The sequence below is a fragment of the Anser brachyrhynchus genome (assembly GCF_964034855.1).
Source record: "Anser brachyrhynchus genome assembly, chromosome: 6".
NCBI lineage: Eukaryota > Metazoa > Chordata > Aves > Anseriformes > Anatidae > Anser > Anser brachyrhynchus.
Genome location: NC_137700.1, coordinates 22,894,980 through 22,907,269, shown reverse-complemented (window position 1 = coordinate 22,907,269; position 12,290 = coordinate 22,894,980). Strand labels below are relative to the sequence as shown.

Below are 12,290 nucleotides of genomic sequence, written 5' to 3'. Positions count from 1 at the left end.
TATGTTCGTTTGTGGTACGAAGGGAGATTGAATTTTGGACATGGTGCTGGGCAAAGAGGAGAGCAAAAGCTATTAAACGAATGGAAGTTGTTAGTACACGTCCTGCACAAGTTTGTTTTGACATCTGAATTCTCTGGATGGGGGACAGTCTCTGAGGAGTTGGCGATTTGGTTGCTTCTGACACTCTTTCTGTATTTTTGGTTCTCTTCTTGATTGTTTCAGATGGTTTTTGACACGCTTGACATTTTTCATAAGATTTGTGCAGAGCCAGTGGTGCTATTTTCCCCTCTCTCTCTAGCAGAAAAAGTCACAAACTGCCCTTCCTTCACGCACACAATGCTTTTAAGGTCTCAAATCAGAGTTAGGAGCCTTTTCAGGGCAAAGTAGACTAAGTAACAGGCTAAAAAGTGGTGTTCACCTCCCTGTGTGGCTGCAGTGTGGATACTGGAAGGGAAGCTTCCTCCTCCTGCTAACCTTGCTGCGGTTAGAGGATCCGGTGGCTTTGTCTTCAGCAGATGTTCCTGACTTAGATGAGTGGAAAGTCATCTTACTCCTCCCTGCAAAACGATCTCATGCCAGCCGGAGGTGCAGCAGGGGTGCGGCGGGAGGAGCCTGCTGCCTCGTTAACTTCTGCAAAGCAACACCTTGCTTTTCCGAGGCTGGGCATGTGTCTGGCCACTGGGAAGGGCTGGGGGTTGGCTCCAAAGAAAACTGAACCAGAAGTGCTGCTTGTCTGGTTTTCCAGCTTGGAAGCTTCAGGTAACTGGTTAAGGTTCTTCAGTCTGTGCTGGAGGTGCTTGGGAATCTAACAGAACCTCACTTGGTGGAGAAGTGTTTTGGGTAAATGGAGAATGATTTGTTTTCCAAAAAAATAAAAAATTAAAAAAAAATTGTTCACTTTTTGAGGCTATGGCCAGCCTCTTTGGGTCAGAAGAGCTTCTCATCCAGGATTTCCCTTGAGTAATTTTTATTTGGCAAAGAGTGCTTTCCATTTAGAGCTATATGTGGTTGGCAGTCAACTGCATTGTATGTTCCAAACCGTATTCACAGTGTATTTATATGTGGGTAGACACATATATGATAGTGTAAAATACTATTAGTGTGTAAATCTTTATTAATTTTAGCCTTTTTTTCTTTTTTTTCTGGGTTTCCAACTTCTGTATGAAGAGCCTCTCATTTTTTTAAATGCATCTCTTCTTTTATCGTTGCATTTCAAGCACACGGTTATCACGGGTAGAAAGGGAGTGATGCTTTTGCTGCTCAAAAGGATCTCAGCCTTTGGTTTTGTTCTGTTGTGTTTAATGAGAGATTGCAGTGATTGCTTGTCCTGCTATCACTTATCACAGCACATACCAAATAGAGTTTTCATTTTAATTAAAAGAATAAATTAAAATTGACTGGTCAGTTCCAATGTTTTACGGGTTTATAGCTTTAACCTTTTTATTTTTTTTATTTTTGGATAGCATTTTGAAGTACTTCCAAAATATTTTGTAAAGCCAGGAAATGAAAGCCAGAGCTCTGAAGAGCAAGGGAGGAGTGTTGTAACTTGAAAATGAACTTGGATAGCATAATCCAACAGCAGGTGAACAAAATAAGCCTCTTCTCAGTGTATTCAACAGAAAACATTTCAGTGTTTTAAGACAGATGAAGTTAAGTGAGTGTCTTAGCAGGCTTGGAAGAAAGAAACCAGGATTTCTCAGGATTAAAATATGTCAGCAACAAAATTGTTGTTATGGAAACCCTGAAGATGAGCGCCAAGTGCCTTGGCTGCGGCTCTGTTGGGTTTTTTGTACCGTCGGGAGAGTGGGGCTGGCTGTGGGGCCAGCCCTCACCCCGTCTCCCAGCGTTCCCTGAAAAGTGTTCAATGGTTTATCTGATGATAAATACAAAACTCTTCCATTCTCTTTGCTGATCGCCTTATCCCACAGGTAGCTTCCAGAAGTAGCCCTGTGACTGGGGACGAAGCCCCAGATGACCCGCATGCATCTCCGTGCCTTCCCTGCTTGGGTTCCCAAAAACCAGAAGCCTAAGCACGGAGCAGCCCGTGGCCGCGGGTGTTTGAGGAGAGGCTGGACGTGGTGCCCAGGGACGTGGCTTAGTGGGTGATATTGGTGGTAGGGGGATGGTTGGACCAGATGATCTTGGAGGTCTTTTCCAACTGTAATGATTCCATGATTGGTCGCTTGCTAATCTTTCAGTAGGCCCTCCAGCTGAGGGAGGAAACTAGGATCAGTGCAGTGTAGACAAGAAATTCATTCCTGCCTTCAGCAGAGCTGTCACGGACAGAAAGTGCCTGCTAATGATGTGGGTCCAGTTGACGAGGCTCGAGTCTTCAAAAAGCACCTGTGCGGCTCTGGTGTGCGCTTCCTTGGTACTTCTCTGCAGTTACCATCACAAATCCATTCCCAGTAAACATTTCCCAGCTGTACTTCTTGATTCTTCCTTGCTTTCTTCTGTTTTCTTTTTTTAAACACCTGAATAATGCTCTACAGAATGTTGCACAGAGGATAAAATTTGATTTGACTTTATAACTTTATTTTTTACTTTTTCTGCCCAAGAGCTAAATTTCTCTTCAAATCCTTGTTATCCTTTTCAGCCAACTCACACCCTATTTTGAGAGAAGCTTCCCTAGCAGCTTTATTTCACTTTCCTATAGAGTTTGTCTTACAGCCTCATTGCAAACCAATTCACTATACAGTGCTTGCCTATGCAAGTTGCAAAATTGTACATGTACACCTTTAGACTAAAACTGTCAGAAGTAATTTATGGAGTCACAGAATAGCTGAGGTCAGAAGGGACTTCTGGAGCTATCCATCCATCCGCATGCGTGTATTCCACTAGTAAGGATCTTGGAATTTAAACTTGATAAGAGAAGATGTATATCTACGTAGGTATGTATTTTTAACTGTTTTGTATGGTATTTGGGGATGTACATCTCCACTTGGGACTGGGGCCTCTGACATTAACGTGTTCTGTCATGCTTATAATTAAAATGATACTAACAGGAAAACAAACAAAAAACCTCCTGAACAAAAAACCTGTGTTGTAGATCCTTCCAGACACAAGCCGCACGGCTGGAAGTGGCAGATACCCATTCAGTCTGCTTTGGCGTCACAGTTTACTTGGGAAGGTCACAAAGGAAATGGTTGAGAATCCCATCTTGCACAGGGGGAGCATTTCTTCTGGGAAGATCCGTTAGCAGCCAGGCGGCGCTGACCCTCGGGGCAGCTTGGCTGTTCCACTCCCAAGCACTCACCAACCCCATCTGCATTTATTTGGCTCATTTTCCCTCTGTCCTGCCACGCTTTAATGTCTCTCCTTGCTCTGCGTACCTGTTCCCGACTCTGCTGGGGATGCTGTGTTCTCTTCGTGTTTGGCTTTGCTTTTATGCCTTCCTCTCATCTAGGTTTTAATTCCTGCCTGCAGCCCAGAGGAAGTTTCTTTATCCTTTTTTTCAGACACTCACAATCCTCCAAGCTCCTCTCTGCCCCTAGGCCACTGTTCACAGATTTTGGTGATCACCTCCTTTATTTCCATTCCCCATTTCTCAAAACCATTTCTGCAGTCAAGGTGGAAACTGGGATGCAGATCTGCTCTTATCTCCGGTGATCCTTTCTCTAGAGTAAGCCTGGAGTTAAATCCAAGGTGGGCTGCTGCTACTTGCTGCTCCAGGCCTCTGAGGTTGCACCCAGTGAAGGAAGCTCTCCCGGCTGAAAAAGCTGACTGAAGGCACGCTTTGACTGCTGGCACCGGGTCAGGGAGTCTAATTCATCATGTCTTGCTTCATTTGCATCCTCCCCGTTAGATTTTATCTCCCTGTTAGATTTTATCCATCAAACAGAAGGAGATAGGGCTTGTCGTAAGGGTGTTGCAGACCAGAATCTGCAGGGCTGTTAGGCTCAGCGCCGGCCGGGTGCTGAGCATTGTCATCGCTTTCCATCGTCTGCAAAACTCAAAGAAGCAGAGCTTCAGACTGCTGCTGCAGATGGCAGTTCAAAATGAAATCGTCCTGAGGAATGTCATCAGAAATCGTTTAGTGTTTTCCAGGGAGGCATCTAAGGAAAAATTACATTTTTCTACGTATTTCAAACAGTCTCGCTGCAGTTTGCAATGTTGCCATTGCGCATTGCATTGAACACCGCTCCAAGTCAGCAGAGTTGGGCTTTGAATATACGAAGTGGGTGGCGGTAAGTATTGTTAGAATAGATTAAATTAAATTCTAAATTGAGTCTTGCCTGTTGGGCACTCTGGAGTGGCAAATGTTTCTCTGTAATGGGATAACTCCTGCCTCATCTCAGGCTCGGTTTTTGAAATATTTTCACTATTGTTCAGGAAAATCTACAGATCCACGGTGATAATTCCTAAAGAAAACTAACCAGAAATAATTACTATTCTGCCTTCAGAGCAGAGCTTGAACAGCATCCAATAAATAAAGCTGTGTGGAACAGCGTGGATGAAGCAAAATACTGTACAGTGATTCAGGAATTCTGCATTGAATCAAGTGGGAATCCATACACACCCCTCTTCTTTTTGACTTGCCTGACGAAATCTGTACCATAATGCATATGTACCTGCTGGTGAGCTCGTGCTGGAGTCTGTGTCATTATTTTCCTGATTTCTGCAATCTAATATGTTCTTATTTTTAAATTTACATGTACCTACAGGGGAAAAATAGGGTCCTTCCAGGAGGATTTGCCTTTTTTTTTTTTTTTGAAGGTCTAGGTTTTAAAAAGAGACCAATAAGTTAAAAACTGATAGAACTGATAACTCTTATCCATGTCTTAAAGGCATTGCTAAGATAGGCAATTGAAAATAAAGCAAAGCATTAGGTCTTCCAAACAACAACTCTTTATACCCAGGAGGAGAAATAGAGGAATGCAGAGACAGAGGCAGGGAGAGCCAATAACATATAGCACGAGAAATTTGCCCATTAGATAAATTACACGCAGGGTGACAAATTCCTCAAGTCAGCTTAATCGGTTTTCCTCTGCACCCGGAAAGAGAAAATGACCATTTAATTATTGGGAGAAAAAATTATCTTACTAATTGAGGGAGTCGCATTACTGCAATTTGGTTTATAGTTCAATCTATTTGAGGAACGTGGATGCAGTTGAGCCAAAGATGTTATTTAGTGTTTAATTGGATGGACCCAATGCGACAAAGAACCAAATGTCCTCATCAAAACAAAACCAGCCCGTGGGCCCTGCCTGTTGTTGCACGGGGAACGTGTGGGGTGTTGGCAAGTTTGGTCAAAATCGAGCCTGCTTTTCCTACCTGCTCCATCTGTCTGTGTTTTGCTTTTCCATGCTTTCAAAGACCCCCGTGTCACTTCATGTCCTGGGGATGTGATGAGCATTTTCCATGTGCAGCTTATATCTGAGGAAATATTTGCAGCGTTTGCTTAGAGGCAGCCCGGAGGCGCAAGCTGTGCGCGGTGGGACCCGTGCCTTTCGTTCTGCGGGGCAGTGATGTCGGGGGGGCTGGGGAGCAGGGCTTTAAGAAAAAAGTGATGGATTTATGTTAAGTATGGTTAGTGTTTGTCATTGGGAAATGTAGTGCTCTACAACCACCGTGGTTAAGACATGCAGCGGTGTTGGCACCCCCCCCCCCCCCCCCCCCCGAATAACAAAGGCTGTTTTTGGTCTGTGTTTTGAAACAAACAAAAACATTAACAAATCTTCATCAGCCCGCGTCTGATGTAAACTAGCCACTTAGCAATTAGAGTTTTAATTGCTCCGCAGTTAAATTTGCGATTACAATGCAATTAGGACTCCGAGTTTAATTTACGAAAGCACTGCTCTGGCCCGGAGTCAGAGGGGGCCAGGGGAGCGAGGGCAGCGGTGCCCGCAGCTTTGGTTGCTTGTCCTTCGGGGGCCATGACTTTTCGATGTCCTAATTCTGTAGGAAGTGGCAGGAATATTCTAGGAGGCAGTGAGAATGGGATCATTTAGCTGCACCCACTCCAAATAATCCTCTGCTGCCCCAGCTGCTTCACAAGCTGCGAAGAGAAGTTGTGCGTTCTGGATGACAAGTGACAAAATGGGAGGAAGGAGGGCAAGGCTGTTGGGCAGTGTGAGCATTTTACACCCAGGTGGAAGGCGTTCACATAAAAAAATGTGCAAAGGAGTAAGGGTAAGGCTTTGGCTTTAATTATCATAGGGTATCTCTGGGAAAAAATAGAGGATAAAAGAGAGAGGCTGCTGGTCTTCAAATCCAAGGAACAAGAGTACAAAATTACAGGCATAAAAATTGGTTCTGTCAAAGGTGGGACAAGGCTGAAATATAAGAGCCTGGAGAAGAAGCAAAGGAGCCTCCTGTGTAACTGTGACTTCTGAGCATCTGCCAAAAGCAAAATATTTTGAATTATTCACTGTTAATGTGATTTCTGGCAGTTCTTCTTGTTGGGAGCAGGCTGGTGGCTTCTAGAGCTCTCGTTGGGTTGTGTGTCCTCATGCTGGCCACCTTGTCACATTTGTTGTGAGATACCCAAATTGGTGGCACCTTTTGGGGTCCGTATTTTGGCCATATGGGAGTGGTAAGGAATAGGGATTTGGGGGGAACCCAGGGTATGGTCACCAAAATCCAGCTGCCATCCTTTACTTGTGTTAAGTCTTTAATGAAAGCTAAGACAGAGGTTTTAATTTTTAAATTTTAATTTTATTTTAGGCTCTGTCCACATGGAAAATACTTGTGTTGTCCTCCACCGATACAAAATAGCTTCTTAAGGTTGACAGAAAAATGTGTAGTTTGGATGCCAACTCTCAGCAAAATCAGCTCAGTTGTAAATTAAATATTGTCATTCAGTAGTGCTCAATACTTGGCAGAAATGCATTGTTTTCCAGTGTTTTCTTCTTGCCTCAAGTAAAGCATCACCTGCATTATTTAGTATTTGCTTTACAGAGATGTCAAAGGAAGCTGTGCATTTATTTTTATCTCCATTAACCGATCAGTATTGCATTGGATTTCTTTTGGCTTCTCTATCTGGCTGATACGTCAAAGCAAGCAATTTATTTCCTACGTCCAAAGTGCCCTGCATAGGCTACCAGCGAGGACAAGCAAAAGGGTGAAATTCCTTCTCTTTATAGCTGTGTCAGACCCTTTATTTCCATGGGAGGTGAATTTGGCTCATGGTCTGGCGAGTTTATTGTTAGGTGCTTAATGTTCCAGATTGCTTAATTACACAGCAGGAGAACGGGATACTTTCTCCAGTGCAATAAATTGTAATTAAACAGCACGTTTGTTCCTACAGCAGACAGAAGGAGAAGCAGCCAGGTTTGCTTGCAGCTGTGTCAAAGATCGAATACCTTCGCTTTTCAATTCCAACCTTCTGCGGGCTACTGTCCTCCTCAATCTTTGTCTTATGCACTTTGAAAAGAACCACACACACATGTGTGCGTATTTTGTTTCTGCAGGGCTTCTTGTCCGTGCTCTCCTGGGGACAGCATTTGGCCATGGCCAGTGGCTCAGAGGCTGGGCACAGCCCTAAGCACAGCCTCACGTCACCAACGTTGCATTTAAGCTCACAAATAAGAAGCAGGCGTTGAAATCAAAATGGCATTTAATTAGCAGAGCTGGTAGCAAAAGCTTTGAAATGACTGCAGAAATTCGTATTCAAACAGCAAGCTTTAATTTTGCTTTGAAAAACGAGACCTCTGCATTACATCATGTCATACTTCAGGAGGAACCAGGCTTTGTATTGGAAAATGCACCCCACGGTGTTGTGTATCCTCTCTGCAATCTTTGCTTTAAATACTCTTACGATGAATAAAACTAGTCTAAATGCAAATTTTAAACGAGCATCTAAATCCTTGTTTCTTAAGACAAACCAACAAACACTTTTGGGGGTTTATTGTTGAATGCCTCTGAAGATGAGCAGTTCTCATGTAGAAATCTGTATTGAATTCATCAAAAGAAATGCTGGTCGCTTTTTTTTTTTTGACTGATATCCAAACCCAACATCACCTTGGGTCATGGGAAATTTGAACTATCATCTTTTGCTTAGTGCCAGTAGCTTTTAGGGGTTGCCGTTGGACCGAAACCTCACTGAATTTGAGCATTTCCTCCCAGGGGTTTCAAGAAACTTCTGTTTTTCTGCTCAGCTTGACTTGTAATCGTGCACCAACGTGAGTGAACCATGCGGTTCTTGTTTTTAAGTCTTTATAGGAAGATAAATGGTCAGTGGGAATTTCGTCCGAAGATGGCTCATCAGCACAGCTTGCTCTGGGGAGCAACAGGTGACACCTTGGGCAGTGAGACAGATCTCAAAATGCTTTCGAGTAATGTAATTACTTCTGCTTTACTGCTCAGATTTGCCCGTCTTTTCTATGAAAACGACTCCATGAGCTAAAAGTGAGGGAAACCCCTTCCATTTGCAGTCATTTATAGTGGAGCTTTTGGCAGAAAAATCCCCATTTCAGCTCTGCAGAAGCTCAGGTCTGTTAAAAAATGTTAATTCTCCAAAATCATTTAGGAGTGTGTGAGGCACCGCTAAAGGTTGCCTTTGTTCGTCAGTTAAATATCTGTTTTTGTGCTTCATCTTAGATTGATGCTTACTATGAACAAAAAAATCTTAACATTTGTAATGAATTATAACAAATAGTAAATGACTTTTAAAAGGAAGTTAGCCTATACTAGGAATGGAATATGAGTCTATTTGAAGCTAAAAATAAATCAACAGCCGCAAAATGTAATTCCTAGGGTTATTTATTAACCACTAGGTATTATACTACGCATTGTCATGTTTCTCTGATCACTTCTATTGTGCAAATATTGGCGACTGTGTTCTTTGTGGAGCTTTTTAGGTACAAGTTGTGTGTTATCAATGTCCAGTGTTAATAATCAATGTGATGGATCTGTGTGTTCCTTCACCATTGCCATCTTATGGATTGTGTAAGCTTTTCTGTCTTGGCTACAATGTGGGGTTAGAATTTCTCCTTACTACCTGATCCTGGACTCCTCCAGATGTCTCGGCTATTATGTCATTTTGGTGAATTTTGTCCTCAAGCATTAGCTACATGGAATGGTTAATAGTTGTTCCCAGTGTAATGCAGTCTGTGTTTCTCTCATTTTAATGTCATCTTGACAAACCCTCTGGAGTGTAGGACTGATGTATGGGATGTGTTTTGTTTATGCAGTTAGTTTTCTCACGGCTGACTCTTTTTTTTTTCTGGATTACTATGCATTTAACTTGAAATGTTTAATGTGCTAAAAATAGTGCAACTATAACATTCCGGCGGTTTCTGCAGTGGTTTGAAGACTGAAATTTGGGTGTAAAAATACATACGTATACAGTATTGTGTATATATGCGTATATATACATATATATGTGCATGTGTTTATATTAATATAAATATACTCATACACAGGCCTGGGGGGCAGCAGGATCCGGGTGGCCTCAAAACACGCATGGACGCATTTGACCTGCCCAAAGTTTTCCTAAATCTGTTTTCTTAAGTTCTGGCTGTGAGTCACTTGTGAAACTGTAACAGTTTCATAAATTCAAGATATTTTTTCTATTATTTTAATCAGCAAAGCCACGGGATCTATGGCATCAGGCAACATAAGACCCCACTCCTCCAAAAATGCCTCCTCCATTCACCTCTATATTATATTACCAACTTTCTTTATTCTGCTATGGAAAAGTATAAAGTTTTCAGTTCAATTTGAGTTTCCTTTTTCTGTGTTTAGTAGGGTTATTGTGTATAAACTTATTTTACGAGACCCCAGGCTTGCTTTTTCTCCTCGGGGCATTGTTTTGGCCAAGCAGCATGGCTCGGCTGGAATCACTGTGCTGGCTTCAAGGGGCACCGAGAGCATGGGGTCATAGATTTACAACCAGGTATGAGAGCTGCCAGGATTGTATTTTAGAGTATATAAATTATATAGAAGTTGTTTCTTTCCCGTGATGAGTACCTCCAGATTCCCTCGGCTGGAGGCAGAGCCACGCAGCCCCATAGCAAACTGGAGCAATATATTTTCGCAGGTGTTCCTGGCCACCTTTGGTCTCTACAATATAAATACAGGTGCTCCGCTGGACCCAGAGGGCTCTGAGCTCCCCGCTTGCTGAGTACAGACCCCTTGCATGCCGCTCAGTGATGTGCTAGGGGCTGCTGTAGCAGTGAGAACTAGCAGGATCCCTTAACGACCTTCTTCCCAGTTTGGGGAGAGGAGAGGCTTTGTACAGGAATTCTCATTTTTCTGTCTTGCACTGTTTTGTTACAGCCTAGATGGTGCTCATAGGCATGATAACCCATGCGTGTGCTCTGCTTGCTCGTTGTCCTATCGCCCATGCACGCACAAAGGCGATGGCGGGGCTGTTTTCATGGCGTTCCCTTCTCCTGGCGCTTCTTCCTCAAATGTCCTTTGAAAACCACAAATTGGCCCTGAGCTGCTTTCTTCCCATTCAACCTCTGCTTTTAAATCCCCCTCGCACGTCTCCCCTCCGCGTGGTATTGGTGAGCAGATAAAACAGACTTGCTCTTCTGAGGTGAAATGTTCAAAAAGGAAAGGTTCAGTAGGATGCGAATTAAATAATGGCCATGGGTCATAGTAATTTTCCTTTAGATAATAGCTGCGTTATTCATGGATGAGTGTTCTTGGGGATTAGTTTCTTGGTGAAAATGAGCAAAATTGCTCCATGGTTTTCACGTGTGGTGTTACAGACCTAAATTTTTTCCTTTTTTAATACAAGAAATGGAGAAAATTTCAACTGAAAGTGTAATATATGAAGCAAAGTTCACAATGAGCTTAGTATACTGCAAAGTATTGTCTGACAGACACTCCACTAAGAAAACTCAAGTGTTGAAAGCTTATATATGCAAGGTTTTTTACAGCTTTTGTGAGTTTATATGTGAGTTTAATTTGTTTTCAAGTTGTATGAGTCTTGTATTTGTATTCACAGTATAATTAAATAAATTTTAAAACAAGTCTGAAGGAAATTTCCTATTTAAAGTGCTCTTCTTGTTTGTTCCCTTGCAGATGGGAAGGTTGAAGTGACAAAAGAAGGCGTGAAGCTGTGCACCATGGGACCTGGCAAGGTATTTGGGGAGTTAGCCATTCTCTACAATTGCACCCGGACAGCAACTGTCAAAAGTAAGATCATTTTTGAACTTTGATGTTGAATGACTTGGTATTTCCTTGGGAAGCAGGCTTCTCATCTTCCCTTTGGAGCTGCAACCTCTTTTCAATGTTCAGCTTTCTTAATTACACTCTCTGTGGCATGGATTACAGCATTGCATTTAGCCACTGTGAGCGGGAAGAAGATAGAAAAGAAACGCTTTGCCGGGTTCTTTCACTGAGGTTTGTTCCTGTAGGGCACCTCCTGTGTTAATGCAGTGGTTGATGCTGCCGTATGCAGAGGAGTCTGCAGCCAATACCCCCGCTGTCAATACGGCAGTGATGCCTACAGTGAGGATCAGGACAAGGTACAGGATAGGAGCTGTCCTACCACAAGGTCACAGATCTTGGAAACTTGTATGAGTTTCTAAGAGGGCAGAAGCATGACTGAGTTTTTTTGGTCCTGCTGCTGCACTCCTGTCCTCCTACACGTACACTCTTATTTCAAACCTTGTGGATGGACAGAAACAGGCTATGGGTAAAAGGTTTCCCTGCACTGTGATGGTGTATGGTGCAGAGTAGGATGCAGCCCAATCTCAGGATATGACTGTTGCTTTTAAGAGCACTTCTTACCCCTGTAAGCGTAAGTATTCAAGGGAAACTGGAAGTAAAGTTTACGTATTTTTTCAGGACAAGTCATTGTTTTCCCCCTAAACTGATTAAGCAGACAGAATTGGAAAAAACAAAAACAAAAAAACCCGGGTGGCACTGGTCCCTTGCTCTAAGTCTTTGGCTCTTCTCCTGTAATCTGGTTTCTTTTATGAGTGTTCTGGGCAAAGCTTGGGTTGCACGATAAATAGAGGAAAATCGCATTACTATGTATGCCATAAATGTGTTTTCATTTATTATAGTTGAGAATTTTTGATCTTGGGGATAAGAGCTCAAGATGAAATCTTAAGCAGTGGGGTTTTATGAGAGATAGAATATAGTTCTGTAGGGGAAGAGTTAGGATACAGGTGGGATAGATCATGTGAGTAATACAGAGACAAAAAAAAATGGTATGAAAACAATGAAGCATGTGAGTTCCTGTTCAGAAGAGAGTCTTTCAAAAATGTGTAATTTTTACTTCAAAAGGAGAAGGAAGAAAGAGGAGCAATGGACAGAAGTGTCAAAACAAGAAAAGATAACGGGATGCTATCCTTAATCCTTAAGAATCTGTCTGATGTACTCTTGTT

General features: G+C 42.6%; 1 protein-coding gene across 6 annotated transcripts in view; it reads left to right on the top strand.

The window, feature by feature from the left end:
* The window catches only part of PRKG1 (protein kinase cGMP-dependent 1), a 466,811-nt gene that overhangs the window by 146,911 nt on the left and 307,610 nt on the right, over window positions 1–12,290 (top strand). For 5 of the 6 annotated variants that reach the window (XM_080598462.1, XM_080598463.1, XM_080598461.1 and 2 more), the window contains one exon: window positions 10,978–11,091. In XM_080598462.1, the coding sequence (XP_080454588.1) occupies window positions 10,978–11,091 (114 nt within the window). Of the gene's footprint in view, window positions 1–10,977; window positions 11,092–12,290 lie in introns of those variants that run through there. The other variant, XM_080598469.1, reaches the window with a different exon arrangement.